Source organism: Anomaloglossus baeobatrachus, chromosome 2 (assembly GCF_048569485.1).
Source record: "Anomaloglossus baeobatrachus isolate aAnoBae1 chromosome 2, aAnoBae1.hap1, whole genome shotgun sequence".
In the NCBI taxonomy this organism is placed as follows: Eukaryota; Metazoa; Chordata; class Amphibia; order Anura; family Aromobatidae; genus Anomaloglossus; species Anomaloglossus baeobatrachus.
Window position 1 is genome coordinate 317206674 of NC_134354.1, and position 24953 is coordinate 317231626.

The 24953-nt window shown below is 48.3% G+C and overlaps 2 protein-coding genes across 5 annotated transcripts in view; one reads left to right on the top strand and one right to left on the bottom strand.

The window, feature by feature from the left end:
- The window catches only part of SPDEF (SAM pointed domain containing ETS transcription factor), a 974947-nt gene that overhangs the window by 306757 nt on the left and 643237 nt on the right, over nucleotides 1–24953 (top strand). The window lies entirely within an intron of this gene.
- Nucleotides 23698–24846, bottom strand: LOC142289727 (uncharacterized protein F54H12.2-like). The gene has a single exon (XM_075333655.1). It carries the CDS (start codon nucleotides 24844–24846, stop codon nucleotides 23698–23700), a length of 1149 nt encoding a protein of 382 aa, XP_075189770.1.

The following is a 24953-nucleotide window of genomic DNA, read 5'->3' on the forward strand; positions in this document are numbered from 1 at the left end:
AACATAGTATATACCACCTTATTCAAATCTGCCAGTCCCCCCGGAACAGATGGTGTTTCTTCAGCAAATGTTACTGTTGCTTAACCACCAAACCCACGGACACAAACTTTTTTCCCCTTTCCAACACACCTGCTCCCCTTTCCACCAGCATCTGTCCTTTTTCAACTCATTTTGTATATGACCAAAAGTGCAACTCTGCGGGGACACCGTACTCAACGCCATCTCAGCACAGCAGCCAGCCCTCGGTCCCTCAGATGTGGACAAGTAAAAGACCATTTCCTCCTAGCCATGACAAAGCGTTGAGATGCACTCTGTGCAGCACTGATGTTTAGTGGAAAAGCAGATCTAAGATTGCGTACCAGCTTCTGCTGATACTCCTGCATACGTGCGTCCCTTTCTATGGTAGGAATTATTTCACCAAATTTTGTCTTGTACCGGGGATCTAACAGTGTGGCAACCCACTAGTCAGCATTACTTCGAATTCGTACAATCAGAGGGTCATGTTGTAGGTAGTGCAGCAAGAAGGCGCTCATGTGTCTTGCGCATCCAGGAGGACCAAGTCCATGCTGTGTTGTTGACGGAGAGGTGAGAATCATGCCTCCTTCCTTTGCCCTCTCCCCCCAACTTCGCACAACTGAAATGTGAGCAAGCTCTCCCTCATCTGCTCAGTCTTCCATGCCCATCGCCAGTACGTCCTCCATTTCTTAATGGGTTCCTGCCCCTTCCTCAACAGTTTTGCTGATACTATGCGCCCTTGTTAATCCCTCTTTCCCACCGTCCCATGCCTGCCGCCTTGGTGCAGCTGACCATCTGGACCTTGGAGATCTTGTTATCCCTTCCGCATATGACTCCTCCTCTACTTCCTCCCCTTCCTCTTGTCCCACCACCTGACTGCGAATAATGTTTAGAGTGTGCTCCAGCATGTAGATGACCGGATTTGTCATGCTGATAACGGCATCGCCAGTGCTAAACATCTTCGTCGACATTTGTAAACTGTGAAGAAGGGTACATAGGTCCTTGATCTGACAACAATCCAGCAGCGTGATCTGCACCTGTGGCGCCCTGGACTAGCCAGGTAGCCACAGACAAAACACACCCCCACCCCCACCCCCCCAGTCAGTTACATTAGTCAGACAAAAACCCTTGTTGCCTCCCTCCAGGGTCTGATGTCCACACCAGGTGGGGCGGAGCCATTCAGTTGGCCCCACCCACTGAGGAGTTCACAGGCCTGGAGGCGGGAAAAGCAGTAGATCAGTTTAGGAGGTGAACGAGAGAGGTCACGAACTGCGAGTGTCTGGGTTGGAGAACAGGCACTGACAGCAAGGTTAGCAGACGGTGGTGGCCGTCTGCAGGAGTAACGGATCTCTGTGGAACCGTAGGACCAGGGTTGGGCGGTGGCCCACCGGTACCGAACCGGGGAGCGGAGTGAAGTGAAGCACACAGGCAGGGCCATCGGACCCTGACCAGGCTTGGAGCCGCCGACAATAGTCAAATCCGAATGTGACAGGAACCCCCGGGGTTCTCTAACAACCAAGTCCCGATCGAAGGCAACCGCTCACACCGTGAGGATATACAGCCACCGCCACAGGCTAGAAATCCAAGGGCCAGCGCCTGCGGGCAAAACGGGCTCCTCCGGCATCTATACACCGGGGAGCGGATTACCGTTGGGAAACCATTGGAGTCAACACAGTACACAAAGGTGCAGGGAAAGACAGTCACCATCACCTGTCTGGGGAGAGACACTGCAGCCGGCTGTGGGACCCGTCCATCCAGCCGTTTGGTTTACCGGAGACTTTGTGCATCTATTGCTGAGTGAGTACACCCGTGCCATCCAGCACCGCGCCGCGCTGTCCCTGCAACCCTGCACCTCACCAACCCTGCCTCCCCGTCACACCATCGGGCCCCAGGACCACCAACCCCTACCCACGGAGGGGGAAAACAACATCCCAGCTGCTCCCTACCATCGCTCCCGGGATCCCCGTCACCAGCAGCGGTGGTGCAAATCTTCACCACAACCCGTGGGTGGCATCACGGACTAAATCCCCAAACCAAACCACCCCCTTTTCACTCACGGGCAAGGAGCACCGCTCGAGTCCCCGAATCCGGCCCACCGCTCGAGCCACCGAGCAGCGGCAGCAGTGCCGGACCTGAGCGTTATCGAGCGCAGCGCCCCGCCGCCCGCGACAACTTGATGTCACGAACAGGATAGAACCGATCTACCTACCGGTAAAAGTGCGCCTTGTGGTCCCCGCCGGCGGCGTACGGCCAAAAAATTTGAATCGCCGCCATCTTTGGCGCTAAGATTTCCCGCTCGAGCGTCTTCCCTGAGCAGGGAAGGCGCGAAAAGCGAAGCCTTGCCCCCAAAGAGGAAGTGCTAGAAAGAACCAAGGGGGGACGGGTGAAGAATGGCGGCATGTAACTAGCGCTGCAGAGAGCAGGGACGCCAGGACTCTGCTGAAACCCGTTCCTGGACCCAGCAGCAAGATGTGCCAGGAGCTCCAGGCCCAAGTCCACTTCATGCTGGCGAAGTGGACGTCGGAGATGAAGGGCCTGGCCGCAACTGTTTGGGCATCCGATGTGGAGTTGGTCTCAGAGGAGCGGGTAAGCGACCCACGCCCCTATGTCCCCGAGGAATTGGTCGATACGGCTGAGGGGCCCGGCCTGCTGCCGTCCACCACGCTACCTCCCTCACTGCCCATGCCCGCGGCCAATGCCTCGACCAACCCGTTACCCCTGCCACCGGTAGCGGAGCCCGCAGCATCTGTGGGAGAGGGCCCAGTCCTGGGGCCCCCGAGCCTTACCTTTGTCACCGCCCTGGCACCCGTCCCGTCTTCCATCCCGGCCGCGACGGAGATGACGACGGCCCCGGCAGTCCGCCCAGCCGCAACGGAGGTGACCCTCGCCCAGAAGTCCAGACACCCGGCCTCGGCTGAAGCACGGCGGGGACGCAGCTGCCAAGTGGCAGAAAAAGGCCACATCACAGCGGGGTCCCTCATTACTGAAGGTGCCGGTCGTAGCCGGCACGGAGGGACTCCAGCTGGGCCCGTCCCCCACGCAGGCTGATCCGGAGCAAGCCACTGATCGTGGGGCCCACGGCAGTGTGAGAGGCCGGTCGTGGCTGGCGCTGTGGGCACCCAGGTGGACCTGGCTCCTGGGCAGGAGAGCGGATGTGCATGGCCGCGTTTATTCTGAAGAGAGTTGAATCGGCAGCGGTCCACTGTTGCAACCAAGTTGTCCCCGTTGGGACCCTCAGCACTTTGTTTTTCCGTTGAATGAATGACCACTAAATCAAACCTAAGTTTCACCTGATCGGCAACCAGTTGATTATCCCGGCCGTTGCCGGCAAGTTGTCCCCGGAGGAACCCTATGTGTTTACTACCTACATGAGAAACTGCTCATGGACAAGGCCGAGAACTTGCAGGCCACCCACGAACCTGTGGGCTTGTAAATAATGTTGTGGGATGGATACCGTTGCCGCTTCCGGAGAGTCTGATTTGGAGGATGGGCCTGGAGGAAAGTGATGGCCCAGGCCCGCAACTACCATAACCGGTGGCGATCCTCCGGGGGTCAGGGGTTCCCCCCTTGGACATGGGGTCCCCTGAAGTGACAGTCAGGTGCAAGTTACCGTACCCGTTCCCGCTTGGGCAGCCTGAACCTGGACTGGGGTAAAGGGGTGCTGCCCACTTCTTAGGGGCAGCATCAGGGCTAGGTTGCTTGGGTGGGAGAGCGTAAGACATCCGTCCGTCCGTTATTAAAAATGTTTATGTGTGTTATAACGTTCAAGAGGACCTAAAGTATGCTTATGCTTCATGTTTTACCGTTTTTCCAATGTTATTTATATTTTGCAGTTTAAAAAAAAATAAAACCGGTGATGGACGGGCAGCCCGCAGACTGTCTGCATTTTACCAAGGGCGAATGTGGCGCCCTGGACTAGCCAGGTAGCCACAGACAAAACACACACACACCCCCAACCCCCCAGACAGTTACATTAGTCAGACAAAAACCCTTGTTGCCTCCCTCCAGGGTCTGATGTCCACACCAGGTGGGGCGGAGCCAGGCGGTTGGCCCCACCCACCGAGGAGTTCACAGGCCTGGAGGCGGGAAAAGCAGTAGATCAGTTTAGGAGGTGAACGAGAGAGGTCACGAACTGCGAGTGTCTGGGTCGGAGCCAAGGCACTGACAGCAAGGTTGGCAGACGGTGGTGGCCGTCTGCAGGAGTGACGGATCTCTGTGGAATTGTAGGACCGGGGTTGGGCAGTGGCCCACCGGTACCGAACCGGGGAGCGGAGTGAAGTTAAACACACAGGCAGGGCCATCGGACCCCGACCAGGCTTGGAGCCGCCGACAATAGTCAAATCCAAATGTGACAGGAACCCCCGGGGTTCCCTAACAACCAAGTCCCGATTGAAGGCAATCGCTCACACCGTGAGGATATACAGCCACCGCCACAGGCTAGAAATCCAAGGGCCAGCGCCTGCGGGCAAAACGGGCTTCTCCGGCATCTATACACCGGGGAGCGGACTACCGTTGGGAAGCCATTGGAGTCAACACAGTACACAAAGGTGCAGGGAAAGACAGTCACCATCACCTGTCTGGGGAGAGACACTGCAGCCGGCTGCGGGACCCGTCCATCCAGTCGTTTGGTTTACCGGAGACTTTGTGCATCTATTGCTCAGTGAGTACACCCGTGCCATCCGGCACCGCACCATGCTGTCTCTGCAACCCTGCACCTCACCAACCCTGCCTCCTGGTCATACCATCGGGCCCCGGGACCACCAACCACTACCCACGGAGGGGGAAAACAACATCCCAGCTGCTCCCTACCATCGCTCCCGGGATCCCCGTCACCAGCAGCGGTGGTGCCCATCTTCACCACAACCCGTGGGTGACGTCACGGACTAAATCCCCAAACCAAACCACCCCCTTTTCACTCACGGGCGAGGAGCGCCGCTCGAGTCCCCGGATCCGGCCAACCGCTCGAGCCACTGAGCAGCAGCAGCAGCGCCGGACCCGAGCGTTAGCGAGCGCAGCGCCTCGCCGCCCGTGACACACCATCTCTGGATCTAGTTAGCCCAGGCTTTACGTCATAATGTATTGCAGCAGGGCTCGGCGGTGCTGCCACAGACGCTGCAACATGTGCAAATTCAAATTCCTGTGTGTCGGCACATCGCATTTCATGCGGTGAAACGCAAGACCGAAAGACTTCTGGAGCGATGCAAGTTGTTGAGCTGCTGGGTGTGAACGGTGGAAGTGAGCACATAGCGAGCGTGCCCGCTGCAGAAGGCCATGTAGGCTGGGATGGTGGTTTAAAAATTGCTTGAGAACAAGGTTCAACACGTGAGCCATACAAGGCACGTGTGTCACATTTCCCTGACGAAGTGCCACAGCCAGGTTTGCATCGTTGTCTCACACGGCTGTTAAGTCACCACCGGAGTCCGCTCCATCAATTTGTACTCTGGTCGCCAGGTGACAGCGTGTTCCTTTCGTGCATAGTGCTGATGATGGGAGAGGAGTCGATGCCAGCGGCGGCGGTGGTCACAGGTTCCGCTCACCCACTGGGCTGCTTTACCTTGAGATATGCAGAACCAATGGCTGACTGTAGGTGGTGGGTGTCTCACAGCGGAAGTACCATCATTCAGCTACAACCAATGGGAAGACACCACAACCTTTTTTAGGCCCCTCCTGTCTGCTTACCACTGCCAGACATAGCTCTGAACCTCAGGTTCCTGTTCCGCCAAGTTCTGTTTTGTGATTTTGTGTGCTTGTTTCCTGACTACGACTCCTGCCTGCTGTTTATGTACCTTGTTGCCCAATCTGCATTTTACCTCTGCTTGTTTTCTGATTAAGTCCTGGCCGTCCCATTCTGTTCCTGTTCCTCACTCAATTCATGGTTTGACCCTGCCTGACTACTCCTCTCTCGGACTGCAGCCTTCCACAGGTATTGATCACCTTGGGCCCTGTGTAATTCCAAATCCCTGTATAGGGATTAAAGGGTTTAAGGGTTCTGGGGGTCCTGCTTGGTGAGTGGCTTCCCTCTAGCCTATCCTTTACAGCCCGTCTGAGTATGTGGATCCAGGCAGGCGTTACACCATGCCCTCTGCAGGAGGCCATGTAGGCCAGGATAGTGGTTTAAAAAATGCTGGACAACCAGGCTCAACACGTGAGCCATACAAGGCACGTGTGTCACATTGCCCTGAAGAAGGGCCGCAGCCAGGTTTGCATCATTTTCGCACCCGGCCTTCCCTGGCTGCTGGTTGAGTGGAGACAACCATTGATGAAACTCGGTCTCACTCTCCAGAGCTTACCGTCCACAACTCCTCAGCGGTGTGACTCACATTTCCCAGACATTTCAAAGTAAAGAGTTGACCGCCTGATGCCGTTGAGCTCTGCTGCCAGCATAGTAAGGAGGTGTGTGGGATTCCTTGTGCACTGTTACAACGCGGGTGGCCTGACCACACAGGGTTTGGGCAGAGGTGGAGGACCTAGACGAGGTTGAGGAGGCAGAAGCAGTGTAGGAACTTCTATATACAGAGGAAGGATTGACACACAACTCGTGGGGATGGCAAGACTTGTACAGCAGACCCTTCTCCATCTCTCACCATAGTTACCCAGTGCCCAGTCAGCGACATGTAACGCCCCTGTCCATGCTTACTGATCCAAGTATCTGTGGTAAAATGCACCCTGTCACACACAGAGTTTCTCAAGGAAGCGGTGATGTTGTGTGCGACCTGCTGGGGTAGCGCGGGCACGCCTTTCTTTGAGAAGGAGTGGCGACTGGGCATCGGCCCTTCGATGGGCATAAGGTCTCGAAAATCCTCTCGTCCAAAGGTTGGAAAGGCAGCATTTTGGTAGCCAACAGTTTGCAGATGCTGAAAGTCGACCTCTAAGCCATGTCATGCCCTTCTAAAAGCATGTAAAACACAGCGAGGGGACTCCAACCACAGTCTCCCTTGTTTCCAGTAATTGGGCCATACACACCCCACTTGACTGGCATCAGTTGACCCCCATTTTCAAGCTTACAAAGATGCTTTGCATGAAGCACTCTCAAAAATACACCTGCCTTTTGCATCCCCAGTTTGACACAGGGGTAGAAAAGTCCTTGCGGATCCATGACTTGTTCATCTTGATGAACGTTAGTCTGTCCACATTGTCACTGGACAGACGCGTGCGCTTATCTGTCAGCACACGCCCAGCAGTACTGAATACACGTTCAGAAAGAACGCTGGCTGCGGGACATGACAAGATCCCCAAGGCATAAGTGGCGAGCTCAGGCAATTTATCCAGATTGGAAGCCTAGAATGAGGAAGGCTCAAGTTGCACAGTAATGGCATCGATGTTCACTTGCATATATTGATATATCTGTGTCTCCTCCTCTTTTTCCTCGTCCAGCTGTTTAGTTTTCACATGGGTATTTGTCCTTGTCACTTTCCCATGTGTTTGTGTTGTCTTGGGAGTTGTCTGTCACCTTTTGGACACCTTTGAGGGTTTTTTCCAGGTGTTTTTAGGTGTTTGTGATTGCCTCCCATTGTTTTCAATGGGGTTTGAAAGGTTCGTCGAACAGTTTGCCGAACCGAACTCGAACGCGGCCTTCGTTCGAAGAACCAAACCGAACTCGAGCCTCTAGAGGTTCGCTCATCTCTACTAGTCAGTGGAGTGATGGGAGACAGACATCTTGTCAGACTGAGAGTGTAAAGTTACTTATTGGGCTAAAGGAGTACGGTTGCCAGGGAGAGTATGATGAGAGTACTCACTAGACTGAGCACCGGTGGGTGGGGAGCAGAGCCCTAGTTCAGGAAGACTTTTCAAGCTTACCTGATAAATCTGTCCGGTGAGGGAATCATCAGGGTTCCTCACCAACGTTACTGTCCTGGGCACAGCAGCAAAGAAGGAACCCGGAAACTCTGACAGAGGTCCAACCCAAGAGAGGTTCAAGCTGCCTGCCATACAGACCAGGACTGTGACAACAGAAGGGGGCCCCAAAACGCTTTGGGCCACGGGGACCCACAAAGTAAAAACTGGTGCAAGGAAGTAAAGTTCACCAGGTCCCTACACAGGCACTGGGACAAAAGGAATACCAAATCACCTGAGGCCCAGATTGGTAGAGACCAGCACCAGCCGGGTTGCAGCTACTCCAAACCAGTGAGTAAAGCAGAAGTTAAACCGCAGCCCATGTGTTGTCTGAATTCTTCCGACACCTCTACATCACTAAACTACAACCACCATCATCCTCCCCTGGGGCCTAGCGCTACTTGCGGAGGGCCATAACATCCAAGCTGCTCAATACCACCAGCTCCAGTAGTAGACTTTTCAGCAGTGGCTTTTCCTACATAGCCGCATACCGCAAGTGGCATCACGAAAAAAACACTTTATTTTTCCCTTTTATTTTCCCCTTTTTTTAAGTGACCCCCAGGGTCACAGAACCAGGCATTGGCCACCCGTGATACGTCCCTGTTACTCAAGGCCCGGGACCGAGTACCCCAAGGCCCTGGGGTGCGTCAGCTTTCTGGCGTCACGAACAGTATTAGACCAGACCCGGTAACACCGGGTGACGTGCACCTTGTGGACTGTGTTTGTGATTGAACTTCTGGATTTGCCCGCCATCTTGTGTGGCAAAAAATAAACTGCGTTACGCGAAAAGCGGTTGTGAAAAGAAACTCCGCCCACGACCCTGTCAAGAATAGGCGGGAGGGGTACTGACCTGACTCAGAAACTCCCAAAGTGCTCCAGTCCTGCAAGAGAGTGGTAAGAGAAAATGAAGGGGGAAGCAAAATGGAAGCGCAAACAGACGGGGATGCAGCCGGCCTGGTCCGGGTATAGAAGCGTCAGGGCCCGGAGCGGTGGTACCGATCATGCCGATCACCCTGTCGTATGTTCAGGGAGTGGCATGACTACCCCAGTATGACTGTAAACCAGATGCCTTAATCGGGTTTAAGAAGAAAATATGTACTGTATTGGACATGTATGCAATGACTGGCAAACAAAGAGCATCTGTTGTGCTGGGAAAGTTAACGAGTGCAGCAGAGCTGGAAGTAGAGACCTGGTCAGACGCAGATCGAGAATCAGTAAACACCATTTTTGAAAAGCTGATGATTGCTTTTGAAACCCGTACCGAGGCAGAGCTGAGAATGGGATTTTACAATTGCAGACAGAGGCCGCAGGACAGTATAAGAGACTATGCTCTAAGATTACAAGCAGCCCTGCAGACCTTTAAGATTGTAGACCCCATCAGTGCTCAGAAAGGGAATAAGATGTTGATTGACCAGTTCCTGCAGGGTTTACAATCATTTGAGGACCATAAGCAGCTGCGCCTGTGTGCTCTGGAACACCCTGGTGTGGACTTTGTTGCCTTAAAGGACCGGGCAATAAAAGCACTGCAACACCCTGCAACCACAGACCCTGCCCCTCAGTCATGGCAAGCCAGTACCTCAGCTTTGAGAGTGGAACCCTCTTCCTTAACCACTGTGGAGACTAATGGACAGGCTGCAACACCTGCTGCTTCTGATGACCTATGTTCCCAAGTGCAACAGCTAAGTAAGGATGTGGCTATGATCTTAAAAGTGATGCAACTCAAGCCAGAACCCAAGTCATCAGTGAAGATTCAGCTGGCCGACTGCCCTGAGGACTTTCCATGGATGCGCGGAAGGAGGATCCCATCATCTAGAGGAAGAACCAGCGATCGCTACAACTCATGTGGGCAACTCATCTGCCGTTGTTGCAACAAGACAGGCCATATTGCAAGAGCGTGTCCTTTAAACCAGCAATCCCTGGGGCCAAGGGCCAACCCCCAGAAATAAGACAAGGCCCATCTGATTGGCTTGATAGATATGTGGGAGGAAGACCAGTTCTGTCCATCACTCTGGACGGAATTCCCACATTTGCACTGTTGGACACCGGTTCGCAGGTAACAACCATCCTGTATGTTCTTTACAAGAAATTCTGGTCTGATGCTGAGCTCACCCGTCTGGACTCACCATTTATACTGTTAATGTATTATCAGTGACTCAGATAGGGTTCAGGGAGGTAACCACAAAAGTGGTGAGGGTAAAGCTAAAGGGTCAAAGATTGATTGTAGTTGAAACTGATAGTAATGAGAAAAATCCACAGATGATTTTGGGTACAAATTAATTGAAGTGCTGTTCTTAGTCCAACAGATTGCTGAAACTCCTGGCGTCGGGCAGCAGAGGGTCCTGCACAAAGAAATCAGAGCCCTCCTGCAGAGGCAATAGGTAAACCTATCTGGTGGGGAAATTGGTAATATACTGGTAATAGACTCCGGCCCTATTTTAATACCCTCAAGAGGTGAAATGATGATATGATGTCGGGCGGCAATATGCCTCAAAGGGCGAGATTACCAGGCAATGGTGGAGCCCATATACTCAGAAAATTGGTCTACAGTCCTGACAGCCCGGGGGGTGGTTGATGTACGCAAGGGAAGGGTACCCGTACGAGTGTTAAATTGCGGGGAGGAGGAAACTAAATTGCCCAGGTACGCCACCATTGCCAAACTGTTTACTATCACCAATGACTCCATCCAGGCAGTGGAACCCTTGACCTCATCAGAACCGGCAGAGGATAACAGTTCCCAGGAACAGTTAGAGGATTGGTGTCAGAAACTGCATGTAGGCACTGATTCCTTCCCACCAGAAACACAGAGTTTATCGGGTAGCACAAGAGTATGAACAGGTTTTCAGTAAGCATCCATTAGATTTCGGGAGGATAAAAGGGGTACAACACTATATACCCACAGGAGACCATTCCCCCATTAAAGAGAGATATCGGCCTATACCACCAGCTCACCATCAGTGTGCCAAAGAAATGTTGCGGAACGTGAAAGAGGCAGGGGTTATCAGAGACAGTTGTAGCCCCTGGACAGCTCCACTGGTCCTGGTTAGAAAGAAGGATGGCACCATGAGGATGTGTGTAGATTATAGGCAAATAAATCGTATAACACATAAGGATGCTTACCCGTTACCCCGCATAGAGGAGTCCCTAGCTGCACTGAAAGCTGCTAACTACTTTTCCACTCTGAATCTTACTAGTGGGTATTGGCAGGTCTCCGTAGCAGAAGAAGACTGCATTCGCAACACCAATGGACCTGTGTGAGTTCAATAGCATGCCATTTGGACTCTGAAATGCACCAGGAACATTACAAAGACTGATAGAGTGTTGCCTGGACACCGCAACTTTGAGACCGTGCTACTCTACATGGATGATGTCATAGTGTATGCAAACACCTATGAGGAACATCTGAAACATCTGGCTGAGGTATTTGAAGCATTGTCAAAATATGGAATGAAGCTGGAGTCCTCGAAATGCCATTTGCTGAAGCCAAAGGTCCAGTATCTCGGACATGTGGTCAGCGCAGAAGGAGTGGCACCAGACCCAGAAAAGATCATCATCATCAAGAGCTGGCCAAAACCGACCACTGTCAAAGAGGTACGTTAGTTTCTGTGCCTGGTGGCATACTACAGAAGATTCATAAAGGGCTATACGAAGATGGCAGCACCTTTGCAAGAACTCCTGGTAGGCCAGGCAAAGAAGGGCAAGACTTCTGGTCCTCCATTTGAATGGGGAGAGAAAAAGAGGAGAACTCCTTCAGGCAGATGAGGTGGACACTGACTGGTGACGAGATTCTGGCCTATCCTGATTACAACTTACCATTCATGTTATATACTGATGCTAGCAACGTGGGATTGGGAGTAGTACTATCTCAAGAAGGGCAAAGAACGTGTGATTGCTTATGCAAGCAGGAAGATCCGTCCTACCGCGGGGAATCCAGAAAACTACAGCTCATTTAAGTTAGAGTTCCTGGCCTTAGTCTGGGCTCTCACTGAACGATTTAAGCATTATCTAGCAGCTGCAAAGTTCACTATCTTCACAGACAATAACCCTTGACTCACCTGGATACCGCGAAGTTGGGTGCACTAGAACAGCGTTGGGTGGCCCGGTTGACAAACTATGACTTCACCATCAAGTACCGGGCTGATCGCAAGAACGCCTATGCGGATGCGTTATCAAGGATGCCTCACTTACCAGAGGCGGGAGGGGATGTGGAAGAGCTAAAAGAAATAGAGCTGCCCGCTTTTCACTGCCATAGTGCATCCAAGTATCAACAATCTAGCACCAAACGTCAAGAAGCTGTGCTGAACCCGTCACCTCACCATGGATCGAAGGACACACAAGACGGTGACCTGGCAGTTAGTTTGGTTAAAAAGCTGATAACCCAACCAGACTCATGTCTAGGCCCCGATGCTCCACTCGAAGCGCAACACCTATGGAATGAAAGGAGCAGGCTGTTCATCTATCAAGGCAAGCTGTGCAGAAGTGTTACCGACCCTAAAACCCACGAGATGGTGTGGCAAGTGGTAGTACCAAAGAGAAATGTCTAGATGGTACTGGAGGCGTACCACGATGGAGCAGGACACTTCTGATGGAAAAAGATGGAGATACTGTTACATGAGAAATTCTATTGAATTGGCATGAGAACCACCATAGAAAAATGGTGTAGAAATTGTGGTGCCTGCAACCTGAGAAGATAGGACTGTGATACCCAAAGGGCACCGCTGCAACCAATTACCACTAAACAGCCATTAGAAATTGTAGCCCTAGACCATGTAAAATTAAGGCTATGTGCGCACGTTGCGTACAGTCACTGCAGAAATTTCTGCAGTGATCTGAAGAGCACACGTGTGCTTCAAATCGCTGCAGAAAATGTCCGTAGTGAAAAAAGAAAGCCGATTTCATGCGCTCTGCCTGCAGCTCCTCCCATAGACAGAGCAGGGGCTGCAGGCAAAGCGCACGGAAGAAGTGACTTGTCACTTCTTAGAACGCGCGCTTCGGGCAGCAGCCGAAGCGCTGCGCTCTAATACGCCACGTGCGCACGGCTCCTGTATAATCTTCATAGATTATGCAGGGGACGCAGGACACATGCAGTTACGCTGCGCTACAAAGCGCAGCGTAACTGCATGTAATTACGCAACGTGCGCACATAGTCTAACACCCAGGAGAAAAGACTATACCTATTCTCTTACAATGGTGTTCTACTATTGCAGATTCCTAGTGGTAGTTCCAGTAAAAAACTTAACAGCACAAACTACAGCAAGAACCTTTCAAGTCTACTTTTGGAACGTCATTTTCTAATATGAGCTGTCTGGGATTGCAGCTGCTAGGGAGTAGGCATGCTTTGTTTACAAATGATCATCTATGGGTGTGGGATACGTCCGTAGCATATGTACATATTATGTCCATCTGCAGAAGATCAGAGGGGAAACTTATTATTGCTTACAAGATCAACTTTATGGGACAGTTTTGATATGTGAGTTATTTTGAGTTTTGAAAGCTGATGACATATAATTATATTGCATAATTAATGCATTGTCTCAACGCACTGCTGCTCTGTTCATCAGGCAGTGTCACTGACAATGGTGGACAATGGCAGCGTGTGGTGGTTTAGCTCTTAGATTGCTGAGACTATCCTATTCTCCTGAGTTTTGCTGCAGTGAGCTGGTAATGTACTTAAGCTCACTGCAGACAGTTTTTGGCTGCCAATTATTTAGTTCAGATCTGGTCACTGAGTGCGTCTGTTGTGCTATTTTCTATATTCCGTTTTCTGACCTCAGCTTGTATTTTGACCACTTGTTTGCTTTTTGATTTTGTCTGTGATCGGAACCATTGGTATTGACCCAGTGTGATGAACTTCTTGTCCCCAAGGGTTAAAGTGTGAAGAGCAGGATATTCCCTCTGGTCTGGTAAATGTAGTGGATTGTGCTAAGCCTGTCCATAGAAGCCCTATGAAGAGGGATGCCACTAGGAATTCCAGGGTCCCATACAGGCAAAATTTTCAGGCCCCCTTGAGACTCCGCCTACACCCCAGCTCAGCCACCAAACCAGCTCTGCCTCTAGCCCTCGAACCTTCCACAGTCCCACCGCCCACTCTTGGAAAAACTCCACTTCTAGACCACATCATCACCAATCACATATTAGCAGTTCCCATCAAACACCATATCACATAGCCATCCCCTTTTGTTTTGGCAAAAACATTTTTTCAGCCAGCCACCATGACAAGGTAGACTCTTTTGGAAGGGCAGTACTCTACTCTAACTTATTAAAAATTTTCTTTACTGAAGTGTGTCACATACATTTTTTTTACAATGACCAGCAATACCACATACCAGGGACAAATAATGCCACACCATGATCAAATCACACATTATCACCACATAGTGACAGAATAATACCATATACAAGGGAGAAATATCGTCACACAATGACCAGATCACATATTACCACCACATAATGATTGAATAATACCATACACAAGGAGCAAATACCGTCAATCATGACCAAACAACTTATTACCACCACATAGTGACCGAATAATAACACATACAAGGGAGAAATACTGACACATCATGATCAGATCCTATTGTGACTGAATACAACAATACTGATCATTAATAACAAAAAAACTACAATACTAATATTACCATAAGTGCCATTATACACAGTAGCTTTGTACATAGTATCCAGTGTATAATGTCGGTGTACAGAGGTAATACATACATTACAGGTGACATTATACACAGAAGCCCTGTATATATAGTGTATAGTGTAAGTGTACAGGTAACACATTGACTCACCAGTGATATCTCTAGTTGAAGACATTAATCTTCACTTTTCTTCTATATCCAGCGCAGACCGCTATCACTTCTTCCATCCAGGACTCATATCTGCAGATAAGAACACAGTTATCTAGAGCACCGCTTCTAGAGCACAGTCCCCAATTTTTCACAACTTCTACACTATGCCAGATGAAGAAAAAAGTGACAGTGTCAACCTGCACAGTAACAGGACCTCCCCCCTTTGAAAACAGTATCCTCAAAAATAAAATACATCACAGCACTAATGAAATTTCTATGTTTCTTCATCCTGCTCAAAAAATGTTTCTTCCTCCTGTCCCATATGTCTTCATTTTGCCCCTGTGACGCCCTGGCAAAACCAGGTAGTCACAGATAGGCCCCCGCATAACACCTTCCCTCACTTAGCAAACACACAGCCGACTTGAAACCCTAGTCACCCCCCCTTAGGGAAAGATAGACACACCAGTGGGTGGGACCAGGCGGTTGGACACGTCCACCCAGGGGTCTAAACAGCCCGGGGCGGGAAAACAAGCAGATTAGTTTGTAGTTCAAGTTGAGGAGTGTGGGCTGGAGCTAAGTGTAGCTCCAGCAGAGGAAGTTCAAGTTGAACGGTGCCAGGGTTGGAGCCCTTGTGCTTTTGGCTAGGTGGTCTCCGTTAGCAGGAGACGGGAAAACTGCTCGGCAGATCCGAGGTGGACCGGGACAGGGTTGTAGCCCGCCGATACCGACCCAGGGAACCGACTCGGAAACCGTAGCACAAAAAGGGGGTAATCGGACCCTGAAGCCAGGACCGGAAACCAGCGGTTTGGTTAATTAACCGATTGAGGCCAGGATTATAGGTCCTGTCCCACTCAAAGTCCCTCATAGAAGACAACAGCCCACCAACAGGGATAGGAGGTCACCGCCAGGGCCCACAGATCCCTCTTTTTATTCGGCGTGTCCGTGAGACCCCCGGGTCCGGAGACCCTCGAGCCACCCCCCAGAAGGTCCAGATCCTAGCAGTGGCGGCGGCTGGCATGGGGGTGGCACACCTCCATATGTCTTCCTCTTGTCCTTACGTCTTCTTCATGCCCCCATATGTTTCTTCATCCTGCCCACATATCTTTACTAGAGATGAGCCACCCCCCTAGTGTTCGATTCGGTTCGTCGAACAGCGGGTCTGTTCGTCGAGCGTTCGACGAACACCTTCGAACCCCATTGAATACAATGGCAGGCAAACACAAACACATACAAACACATTATACATATACACATACAATACAGTTAACCCCTTCACGACCATGGACGGATCTTTCCGTCATGGATCGTGTCCCGGTAAGCCCCGCCCCCTGCCGCGGGCAGGCGGCGTGGATAGGCACACATATCAGCTGTTTTCAACAGCTGACATGTGTGCCTACATGTTCCGAGTGGAATTGCATTCCACCCGGAACATTAACCCCTTAGATCTCGCTGCCAAAGTCTGGCAGCGAGATCTATATGCGCGCGGCCATGTTTTCTACTTACCGCCGCCCCCTCCGGACATCACGTGAGTGATCACGTGACGTTCGGTGGTTGCCATCGTAGCACAGGGTCATGTGATGACGCCTGGTGCTACGAAGTTTCACTTTCATTCTTCCTCGGCACGGAGCAGAGGAAGAAAGAAAGTGACTATTTCTGCTGTTTACAGCGGTATAGCTGTGATCAGCAGATAGCGATCAGCAATCGGATTGCTGATCGCTATAGCCCCCTAGGGGGACTAGTAAAATAAAATAAAAAAAGTAAAAAAAAAGTTTTAAAAAATTAAAAAAAAAAAAAAACCTAAAAGTTCAAATCACCCCCCTTACCCCCCCATTGAAAATTAAAGGGTTAAAAAATAAATAAATATACACATATTTGGTATCGCCGCGTTCAGAAATGCCCGATCTATCAAAATATAAAATCAATTAATCTGATCGGTAAACGGCGTAGTGGCAAAAAAATTCCAAACGCCAAAATTACGTTTTTTGGTCGCCGCAAGTTTTACGCAAAATGCAATAACAGGCGATCAAAACGTAGCATTAGAAACATCAGCTCGAGATGCAAAAAATAAGCCATCACTGAGCCATAGATCCCAAAAAATAAGAACGCTACGTGTTTCGGAAAATGGCGCAAAACGTGCGCCACTTTTATTGGACAAACTTGTGAATTTTTTTTAACCCCTTAGATACAAGTAAACCTATACATGTTTGGTGTCTACAAACTCGCACCGACCTCAGGTATCATACCCACACATCGGTTTTACCATATAGTGAACACCGTGAATAAAACATCCCAAAAACTATTGTGCCATCACACTTTTTTGCAATTTTTCCACACTTGGAATTTTTTTGCTGCTTTCCAGTACACCATATGGTAGAACTTATGATTTCATTTAAAAGTACAACTTGTCCCGCAAAAAACAAGCTCTCATATGGCAAGATTGACGGAAAAATAAAAAAGTTACGGCTCTCGGAAGAAGGGGAGCAAAAAACAAAAACGCAAAAACGGAAAGTGCCCCGGGGCTGAATGGGTTAATAATAAACATTGCCATTATACTTACAGGTCCCGCGACATGTCCTGCAGACTCTGTCTCCCGCCACTTCTCCTTCTGATCATCGCTGTGTCCTCCCGGTAACACGCACTTATGATAGGACCTGTCTGTGATGTCATAGCATGTGACCAGTCACGTGTGTATTATCTCATTGGCTAAAGACTGGTCACATGGCTATGACGTCATGCTAGGTCCTGTCAGTGCATGTCGCCAGTATGCAGTGATCGATCGAGCATCTCCGTACCCAGTATACTCGGCGAGTACCGGTGAGATACAGAGTCAGCCCACATGTAGGGACTGGATGCCACAGCCGGTGAATAGCAGCGCCGGGAATCAGGTGATCGGAGATCACCGTTGCTATAGTAACCCGCCTGTCAGGTTACTATTGCAACGATGGCAGCGGTGACGTCACCGCTTACCATCCCGCAGCCTCTGCTCACTCTTTGAGTGATTAGGCTGCACGGGGGAGGAGGAGCGTCTTCCTCCCCTGTGCTGTCTGATGTAGCAGAGCTGCATGGGTTGAAGGAGAGAGAAGACAGAAGACCAAGATCGTGGAGGGGTTAGAGGTGGTTACAAACATGGAGTCTCTAAGTGTGTTTTTGTATTTATTTCTATTAAAGTATTTTTTCTCTGCGTGGTGTCTCTTTTTTAACCCTTTATTGGAGATTCTTAATGGCCGGGTCAAACTTGCTTGACATTAAGAATCTCTGGCTTAATACTAGCTAGTAAAAAAAAAAGCTAGTATTAAGCCCTTATTACCCAGCGAGCCACCCGGCATCAGGGCCGCTGGTAGAGTTGGACACAGCGCCAGCAATGGCGCTTCTATGAAAGCGCCATTTTCTGGGGCGGCTGCGGACTGCAATTCGCAGCGGAGGGGCCCAGGAAGCTTGGGCCAACCTGTGCTGAGAATTCCAGTCCCCTCCGCTGCCTAGTTGTACCTGGGTGGACACAAAGATGGGGCGAAGCCCATGTCATTTTTTTTTTCTTTTTTTTTAATTATTTCATGAAATAATTAAAAAAGGGCTTCCCTATACTTTTAGTTCCCAGCCGGGTACAAATAGGCAGCTGGGAGTTGGGGCAGCCGTACTTGCCTGCTGTACCTGGCTAGCATACAAAAATATGGCCCACTTTTTTTTTTATTTTTTTTTTTTTTAGTTTATTGGCAAAAGAATTAAAAAAAAAAAAAAAATGCTTCCTGGATTTTCCATTGCCAGTGAAGGTAACACCAAGCAGTGGGGGTTAGCAGCCAGTAGTTGCTTGGATTACCCTTAGCTACCAATACAAAAAATGCAGTGGGAGCCCACGTATTTTTTTTTAATTATTTATTTAAATAACTAAAAAAATGGGCTTCCCTATATTTTGATTGCCTGACATCACAGCACTGTAAAAATAAATCACTAAAAAAAATGATGTAGCGTTCCGCAATATTTTTGATTCTCAGCGCAGATAAAGCAGACAGCTACGGGTTGCCAACCCCATCTGCCTGGCGTTACCTTTGCTGGCAATCAAAATACAGGGAAGCCCATTAATTTTTTTTATTTAAAAAAATAGTTAAAAAAAAAAAATGCGTGGGCTCCCGTCGTATTTTGATCGCCAGAAGTGTGGATTACACATGATCCATCAAACATAATCTGACAGGTGCCCCGCCCCCTATCAAAATGTATCAAGCTGTCATGTGGCACGCCCCTTATCTATCAAAGTGTATCAAAATGTGTTCTCTTTTATTGGTTCATGATATATTTATTGGCTTTTGATATCAAAATTGTGCTGGTGTAATTCATAATCTATAATATTATTCCTATTCATAGGAAAAATATTATAGAATGTGAATTACACTACAATTTACAATTAACAGACACAGCAACAGTTGAAGAGAAGGTATACAGAATTGCTTATAAAGCGCTTCTCTACATTTGTGCTTAAAGGTTCCAAATAACATATTCTTTAAAAAACTACTGTGCTGAGCATACAATAGTGTGTCAGTCTGATTAACTCCCTTTTATCCTGCGTGTGCCCACATCTAACAAGATGTGAATGACCATGCAATAGGAGAAGGTATACAGATTTGCCTATAAAGTGCTTCTCAACATTTGTGGTTATAGAATCCAAAATAACATATTCTTTAAAAAAACGACAGTGCTGAGCATAAATTAGTGTGTGAGTTTGATTAACTCCTTTTATCCTGCGTGTGCCAATAACTAATAAGAAATGATAAGCCTGAAATGTTGTCCATTGCTGTGTGGAGAGATTACATGCCACAATTAACAGGGTCAGAAACTGTAATGTGTGTAAAGAGGAATACAGAATAGCATACACACTATTATTAATTAATAGAATATTGCTATAATATCATATTAGAGTTATATTTAATTCTACTAGTGTAATTCACAATGTATAATATGTCAGGGTTTTTGAAACAGTAATCTGTATCGAATCCTGACATAGTGTTCTCTTTTATTGCCTAGTGATATGTTTATTGTTTTATATCAAATCTCTACTTGTGTAATTGACATTGTATAATATTAGTTAATATAATAATATTATCCTGCTAGTGTAATATTAGCTAATATAATATTATCTACTATTATTCACACTGTGTATTTGATTTTCATTGGGCATATTATGTATATGGCCAATTATACTATTACCCGTCCTTCGCTATTAATCAGCTTTTATAAGACCCCGAGTATAAAGTTATACTGTTTGTATAAAAGAAAAACAATAATATTTTCTACTATTATTCACAATGTGTATTTGGTTTTGATTGGGCATATTATGTATATGGCCAATTATACTATTACCCTGTCCTGTGCTATTAATTAGCTTTTATAAGTCCCCGAGTATAAAGTTATACTGTTTGCATAAAAGACAGACACATTAAAAGTTTAAAAAGTTTATTCAGACCAAAAATCAATTACATTTTAGATAAAATCAATTACATTTTTGAATGTCTCAGTCACAGAACAATCTGATACATTTACAGAATAGCATAGAGCATTAGAACACACAGCATTTCTGCTTATAGGGTCAAATAATATCTTCTGTAAAGCTACAGTGCTGACCATGCATCACTGTGCCAGTCTGATTAACTCTCTTAATTTTGCTTACACCGATAACTAACAAGAAGTGATAAGCTACAAATGTCCATACATCTGTGTGGAGAGATTACATGCCACAATTAACAGAGCAACCACATCAATGGTTGCAAAGAGGTAGGCAAAACTGCTTATGTAGACATCTTGAATTTCAGGGGTGAATAGATAAATTAGACTTTACAAAATCAGCCACTGTATTATCATTACTGTTTAAATTAGTAGTAAAGCATTGTAATATTTTATCGAATAATGTACCCCACGTTAAATGGTACAAAATGTAAACGCAGTACTGCCCGCAAACACTTGAATATGTTGATTGTAATTTATTATTTTGATAACAATATAGTTCAGCGTTTCTGTTTAAGAAGCTTACAAACTCAGCAGGAAAAATTATGGAACAAGGCGGGTAGCCATAACTATCAAAGAATAATGCCTTCTCATCATCGCAGAGTACAATTAACATCCAATGGTGGCCGCTTTGACTGGTGGTGTCTGTGTTCACGATGTAAGCAAATCACATGGAAACACACCGGCAAATATACGTTTTGTATGACGATCGGACTTCAGCAGATTTGTGAGTTGCAGGGTATTATATATTAGACATAATCAAATACCGTATTTTTCGCTTTATAAGACGCACTTTTGTTCCCCCAAATTTTGGGGGAAAGTAGGGGGTGCGTCTTATAAGCCGAATATACGGGTGGGGTATATATATATATATATATATATATATATATATATATATATATACACACACTGCAGGGTCCAGGGGAGGTGGGAGTGCTGCTGGGCGCAGGTGAACGCTGCGGCGGCAGCGTTTGATCTCCTGCTCCCGCTCACAAAATATGCACAGCCGCTGTCCATCTCCGGTGGTGCTGAAATCGCACTGCAGTGAGGAGCTGGGGCAGCGGTGCATATTATATGTCTCTGCGCCCCCCTGTGATGGCACATGCCCCCCCTGTGTTAGATTTGGCCCCCAGGCTGCTGCTCATTCTAAAATAAAAAAGCTTTACTTACCCCCTCCAGCGTTTCTCCCTGTGTCCCTGCTTCCACTGTGATCAGGCAGGCAGAGATCTCAGTCTGCTGTGCCGATCACATGACCGCACTGAGAACCAGGAAGTAAGGAACAGAAGCACGGAGGGAGACAGGAGGGAGATCAGTGCTGGAGGAGGTAAGGAAAGAGGGTTTTATTTTACTATGGGCAGCAGCCTGGGGGCGATATCTAACACAGGGGGACTTGTGCGATCTATATAGGGGCCATGGGCAGCACTATGGGGGCAATATCTAACACAGGGGGACTTGTGCGATCTATATAGGGGCCATGGGCAGCACCATGGGGGCAATATCTAACACAGGGGGACTTGTGCGATCTATATAGGGGCCATGGGCAGCACTATGGGGGCGATATCTAACACAGGGGGACTTGTGCGATCTATATAGGGGCCATGGGCAGCACTATGGGGGTGATATCTAACACAGGGGGACTTGTGCAATCTATATAGGGGCCATGGGCAGCACTATGGGGCGATATCTAACACAGGGGGACTTGTGCGATCTATAGGGGCCATGGGCAGCACTATGGGGGCAATATCTAACACAGGGGGACTTCTGCGATCTATATAAGGGCCATAAGCAGCACCATGGGGGCGATATCTAACACAGGGGGACTTGTGCGATCTATATAGGGGCCATGGGCAGCTGTATGGGGGCGATATCTAACTCAGGGGAACTTGTGCGATCTATAGGGGCCATGGGCAGCACCATGGGGGCGATATCTAACACAGGGGGACTTGTGCAATCTATATAGGGGCCATGGGTAGCACTATGGGGGCGATATCTAACACTGGGGGACTTGTGCAATCTATATAGGGGCCATGGGTAGCACTATGGGGGCGATATCTAACACAGGGGGACTTGTGCGATCTATATAGGGGCCATGGGCAGCATCATGGGGGCGATATCTAACACAGGGGGACTTGTGCGATCTATATAGGGGCCATGGGCAGCACTATGGGGGCGATATCTAACACAGGGGGACTTGTGCGATCTATAGGGGCCATGGGCCGCATCATGGGGGCGATATCTAACACAGGGGGACTTGTGCGATCTATATAGGGGCCATGGGCAGCACTATGGGAGCGATATCTAACACAGGGGGACTTGTGCGATCTATATAGGGGCCATGGGCAGCACTATGGGGGCGATATCTAACACAGGGGGACTTGTGCGATCTATATAGGGGCCATGGGCAGCACCATGGGGGCAATATCTAACACAGGGGGACTTGTGCGATCTATATAGGGGCCATGGGCAGCACTATGGGGGTGATATCTAACACAGGGGGACTTGTGCGATCTATATAGGGGCCATGGGTAGTACTATGGGGGTGATATCTAACACAGGGGGACTTGTGCGATCTATATAGGGGCCATGGGCAGCACTATGGGGCGATATCTAACACAGGGGGACTTGTGCGATCTATAGGGGCCATGGGCAGCACTATTGGGGCAATATCTAACACAGGGGGACTTCTGCGATCTATATAGGGGCCATGGGCAGCACCATGGGGGCGATATCTAACACAGGGGGACTTGTGCGATCTATATAGGGGTCATGGGCAGCTGTATGGGGGCGATATCTAACACAGGGGGACTTGTGCGATCTATAGGGGCCATGGGCAGCACCATGGGGGCAATATCGAACACAGGGGGACTTGTGCGATCTATATAGGAGCCATGGGCAGCACTATGGGGGCGATATCTAACACTGGGGGACTTGTGCAATCTATATAGGGGCCATGGGTAGCACTATGGGGGTGATATCTAACACAGGGGGACTTGTGCGATCTATATAGGGGCCATGGGCAGCACCATGGGGGCGATATCTAACATAGGGGGACTTGTGCGATCTATATAGGGGCCATGGGCAGCACTATAGGGGCGATATCTAACACAGGGGGACTTGTGCGATCTATATAGGGGCCATGGGCAGCACTATGGGAGCGATATCTAACACAGGGGGACTTGTGCGATCTATAGGGGCCATGGGCAGCACAGGGGAATGTGTGCCATCACAAGGGGGCTATAATCAATATAAGGGGGCCATATCCAGATTAAGGGGGGCTAATTTTAGGATGGGGGGCTATGAGGGACATATACCTTATATGATTTGTTAGAGGGACACTGGAATTATAAGATGGACCCCATTTAACATAAAACAAAAAAAATCTCTTTTCCTTCACCAAATTTGGGGGTGCGTCTTATAATCAGGTGCGTCTTATAAAGCGAAAAATATGGTAATACTTCTCTTCTGTTGTTGATTTCAAGTATAGTTGAGCTGAGAGCATATATGATCATATTTACAGTATGTGGTGTAGCTACCGCAAACTGCACTTCAGCGCGTAGGTTACAAGTTTTCACAAGCGATAAATGACCACCGGCTCTTGATCGGGGGATAAATCAAACGCAAATAATGTGAATCCATCCATAACTTCTTCATGGTCTATTGCCAAAGCAGAATCGGACCTTTGTTTCCCAGAAATGTGGGCTAACGACATAAATTCTCGAACAGCTAAATCAACATTGAAATTAGGTTGGTATGCCCATGCTGGTATTTGTTGTCCGTCTAGATAAATTGCTGTCTGGCTTATAATATGATTAAAGCACATAGGATGTTTATTATATGAACCACTAAATGCTTCATTATCTACAAATCCTAATATAACTGTTGAAGGAATTTGGCCTAAGAAGAGGTTCTCGTGGTTTGTAATTCGCGTACCAGCCGGTATGCTGTATACTTTCATGCAGGCCCTATCAATAGCATATTTGGCTGTTGCAGATAGTAGGGCCTGACTGTGGCCTATTCGTACAGCTGGAGAAACTTGCACTCTTTTTACATAGAGATCTGCTTGTAAGATCTGTACTTTATATGGCTCCGCATCACCTGACATCAAACAGAAAGTATCCTTATTTCTGGACAACTTGATCTTAAGGTCAAGTCCATTCAGTATGAGCTTTGGTTGATTAAATATATCTCCAAAAATTGGCCCCATGAGATCTACAGGTTTAGAGTTGGCTGATATATAGGCTCTTTTGACAAAACCAGCATTTGCGCCATCCAGGAGCCAATCATTATGATAAATGTAAATGTAAATTGCGATTATAGTGTTCATTGAACTGTAATTTAAAAGAGTTTCAATGTACGCTCTATAACTGTAGAGGTTATCCGACTGTGAGATAAGGCGATCTCCCAGATTGATGTCAACCTGATTAAAAAGTTTAGCGAGGGGGTAATTTATAAAAGCTACTCTGGCGGTATCACCGATAGCCGTATTATCTTGTTTGACGATGCGGCAATTTATGTACAGTAGCGTGTTGTTTAGATCATAATAATATTCACCGCTTTCCGATATAAAAAATTCCAAGGGTGCATTGTCTGACAGAGCCGCGATAGGTTGAACTTCTACAAAATGCAATTTCTCTATACTTGTCTGTGTTGGAGGGAGGTCAAAAATATCCAGTTCGGATTTTGCACACTCGATCGATGCTTCATGTATAAAAGCCATGATAAGTGATTAGAAGATGTCAACAAGAGAGCGTCTCACTCTTTTCTGACGGTTTCGTCTCTTGGCTGCCTTTTTCTTTTCTGCTGTTTTTTAGCAACATAAATAAT